A 3743-nucleotide genomic window follows, 5' to 3' on the forward strand; every position below is an offset into this window, starting at 1 on the left:
ATCAGGAGTGGGTAATTGGAGGGATGCTTAATCAGTTTTGGGGACCTGTCGAGGGCCACATCCGTCTCTGTGTGTCTCTCACTCTCTTCTCTTCTCTGTTTGTCTTGCTCTCTGTTTGTGTCTCTCTCCTCTTCCACCCACCCATTCTGGGGGAAGCCCTGCCTGGGTACACAGCTGATGTCTGATGCTGCTGGGCCAAAGCAGTCCTGCCTGCCCACCTGGCACCATGCAATGGCCTAGAGCACCCGGCCATCTACGGGCAAGATCCAGCGAGTTGGTGGCCGTCCGCCCACAGCTGAGATCTGATGTGTTGGCATATTTTGCCTACCCTGATCTAAACTCTTCCTAAAACTACCATCAACCCACATGCAACACAAGGCATCACACCTGAACCTGCCACAGGTAAAGCAGGGGAACTGCAGTGGCCAACATCCTGCTTCTATAAAAGGTTGTTAATACACGTTCAAGAGATCCCAGGTAGAGGCCATGCCATCTGCTACAAAGGGAGGCAGAAACCCCCACCATCCATCCCAATGTGGCCATGGGGTAAAACTCCTGCTTGACCCCAAACATGGTGATTAGTCTGACCCTGAGTGGAGGGGCAAGACCCTCTAGCTAGGAACCTCCAGCTTTGGTCCCAGCAGGAGGATTGCCACACCCCAGTCAAAATCCTCAGCCCTGGCTACAGCCAATACCCAATGCCTTCTAGGAAATCTTAAAAGCACCCTGATGCATGTAGCAGAAAGGGGTCAGGAGGTGTGCAACCAGCAAACACGGTCACTTAATGGGTATCTCCATTCCCTGCTGGTCTGTGTTATGATCCCCTCTTCAATCAAGTGCTGGAAAGTAGAATGACCACAAACATTCAGGCAGGCCCTGTGGATAAGCAGCAACACATGCACCACCTGTACATTATACTGTGCCGTACTTTTTTGTGAGACGGAGAGAGCTTCTGTTTTTACTGCCAAAAATCCAGCAATTTCACCTGGAACAAACCCCTTAGTTCACATCTGAATAAATGAATAACAGCAGCTCCTCCCAGGGGTCCCGGTGGGAAAGCATCCGTGTGATCAGCAAATGAAAGTGGACGATCCTTATAGCTGCCAATGCAAAGTCCTGTATTATCCTCGTGTAGGATTTTCCTCTGTTTTGCCTCATTTTGGTTATTTTTGTAGAGCTTCAGATTTGGTCCTGAAATAGCTTATGTTGGAGCTACCATCCTGGACGTCTGCAAGAAAGTCAGGAATAAGACGTTAGTGGGTGGCGATCAAGAAGGTGAGATGTCACATTGTGTTTTGCACAGTGCGGGGCCAGTCCCTACGTGTGGTAACTTGGCGCTACTGCGATACAAAAGCAAATGTAATTTTTAAAATGAATTTGTAGATTTTTTTAATATGGAGGCACATGTCTTTCCTTCCTGCATTGATGAACTGGAGGGGGCTTCTTCTCAATGTTACAGGTGACATAAGAGGCAGCATGACGGGGAAGATAGCCCTCATATCCCGGGGCAATTTAAATGTGTTTGAGGATGCGGTGAAGATCACTGGAAGAGAGCAGCCCACGAGAATACATTTGATTGGGGTAGGGCAGGCTTTTTATTGATTGGACCTGGGATTTTTCTCCCCCATTGGAATTTTCCTCCTAGTTTTGCTGAAATTGCACTTTCCAGGAAAAAAAAATCACGTCACTAGGAAATCCTCCCCTGTCTCCGCTGTGACCGTGTCCACAGAAGATGTAGCTCTCTAAGCAATGTGACAACCAGCTGAGATTGCTTTCACTGTTGCTCGTATTCTGCATTTTCATTTTCCGGAGCCAGGTGGTCGTTTTAGGCTGAATTACGCCTTTTGCGCTGCATGTTGACCATGATCTCTGATGTCTACAAGCCTCGCTTCTTGAGTATCTTGGGTTGTTTCCTATAGGTGCCTTCTCATGAAACTGCAGCCCCCTGCCAGGAAACCTGTTTCTCTATAAACTTCAAATAGCCTCTTCAGTGAGGTCCTTTTTTAGAAGAACATTTCTCTTTTTTTTTAGGGCCTTGCTCGTTTTGGACTAGACAAAATCCATGATATTTGGAAGCTCCTTCAACCTAAAGATGTACGGGAGGCATGTGAGTGTGTTCCTCCTCCTTCCTGTGGCCTTCACTGCAGTGATGTTAACTTTCTAGTGCTTGTGCGATGGACTCGCAAACTCTCTCAATGCAGCAGCTAATGCAAGAACATTTCTTTCACTTCTGTGGCATGAAATCATTTTGTCCATTCCTTTTCTGGGTGAATGCTGTTGGTCAGATGAAAGGACTGCTGTCCTTTTTTGGTTACTTCTATATTTGTTCAGGTGCAGTGGAAAATATGGAAGCCAGTAGGTTGCAGTGCTGGCCCTTTTGAGATTTTAGATCTCACTTCCTGAAAGTCTGGAACCAGTTATTTTCCCTTCTTTTTCCCCTCTCTTCTTCACCAAAACCAGCCTACTAGCCCCAAAAGATCCCCGTAAAAAATAAATGCGGACTTTTCACCTAGTAGTGGTAACATCCATTTCTTATCACTTATCACTTCCATCACTAGATTTCAAAGTATTTTACAAAGGCAGTTGTATCAGTGTCCCCATTTTATAGGCGAACAAACTGAGATGCCAAGAAGGAAGGTGCCTTGCCCAGACTCCTTTAGCACATTACATGGCAAAACAGGGAATCAGTAGTACCCAGGAGCCCAGAATCCCCTGGCTAGCTTTCTGTCCACTAGCCCACATTGCCTCCCCTTGTATCCAGGCTCATTTTGTTTGCAGTGAAAAATGCTGCTAATTGTGTCTTTCTGGGACATTAATGATTGTGTCCAATGCTTCTTTACCCCAGCAAACCTGAGAATAAGTGACCCTTTTATCAAAAAGTGGGATGAGTCTGAGGGCTTCCAGGGTCTAAAGAAATATGCCATGACCAGCGAAGACAAGGAGCTGGAAGTGAAGATCGCGATAGTGGAGAAATACAATGTCCGGATTCCTGAGCTGGTGCAGAAGATCAAGGCCAGTCATGCATCAAACATGGAATTTGCAGGTAAGGAAGCGGAGCAAGGCTCTTACTTTATAGGAGAAGGGAAACTATTCCCTGATCATCCAACCTCCCTTCCCCCTCCACATCTGCAACAAGACGGCAGTTAGACTGAGTTGGCCTTGCCTCTAAGAAGGCTTGAGAACAGCGCAGCCATTCCCGGGTCAGCGAACAAAGTTCCCATTCCAGAGGGGTTCTCCCCAGGTTAGATTAGGACTCAGCTAGTATTTCTAAGTCGGAGACACCAGGCCCTTTAATTTATTCTGCATGTTAAGCTGCATATTTAGTTCAGCTCTTAGGTTACCGGCTTAAATTTGCAGGATTTCTGCAAGAACATCAGCTCCCCCCAGAGGTGGTGCAAGCATCTACTCTGGAAATCTTCAAGGGGAGACTGGGGTCACCTGACCCCTAGTTGTCTTTCCTGCCTAGTGCAGGTGGGGCTGGACCCGATGGTCTTGCGAGGTCCCTTCCAGCCCCTTACAATCTATGAACATTGTATTTATTTCTAACATAGTGCTTCCACCACTAGATTTCAGAGTGCTTTACTGATTTCACTTTGAAATCTTTAGTAAGATCAGTAAAGTGCTTTACAAAATGCAACTGGCTGTTGCAGCAGTGTCCCCACTTCACAGGTAGGCAAACTGAGATGCCAAGAAGGAAAGTGCCTTGCTCAGACTCACCCAGCACACTGCATGGCGAAACAAAG

At 46.9% G+C, this 3743-nt stretch overlaps 2 protein-coding genes across 2 annotated transcripts in view; both read left to right on the plus strand.

Annotated features, from left to right (window-relative positions):
- COPG2 (coatomer protein complex subunit gamma 2) overlaps positions 1 to 3743 on the plus strand; it is a 770521-nt gene that overhangs the window by 561618 nt on the left and 205160 nt on the right. The window lies entirely within an intron of this gene.
- FBXO18 (F-box protein, helicase, 18) overlaps positions 1 to 3743 on the plus strand; it is a 49157-nt gene that overhangs the window by 34832 nt on the left and 10582 nt on the right. Inside the window, exons 14-17 of the mRNA XM_019509638.1 lie at positions 1176 to 1275; positions 1460 to 1581; positions 2032 to 2107; positions 2846 to 3043. Of these exons, the coding sequence (XP_019365183.1) occupies positions 1176 to 1275; positions 1460 to 1581; positions 2032 to 2107; positions 2846 to 3043 (496 nt within the window). The remainder of the gene's footprint in view (positions 1 to 1175; positions 1276 to 1459; positions 1582 to 2031; positions 2108 to 2845; positions 3044 to 3743) is intronic.

Source organism: Gavialis gangeticus, unplaced genomic scaffold, assembly GCF_001723915.1.
Source record: "Gavialis gangeticus isolate Ggan-Ray unplaced genomic scaffold, GavGan_comp1, whole genome shotgun sequence".
Classification (NCBI taxonomy): Eukaryota; Metazoa; Chordata; order Crocodylia; family Gavialidae; genus Gavialis; species Gavialis gangeticus.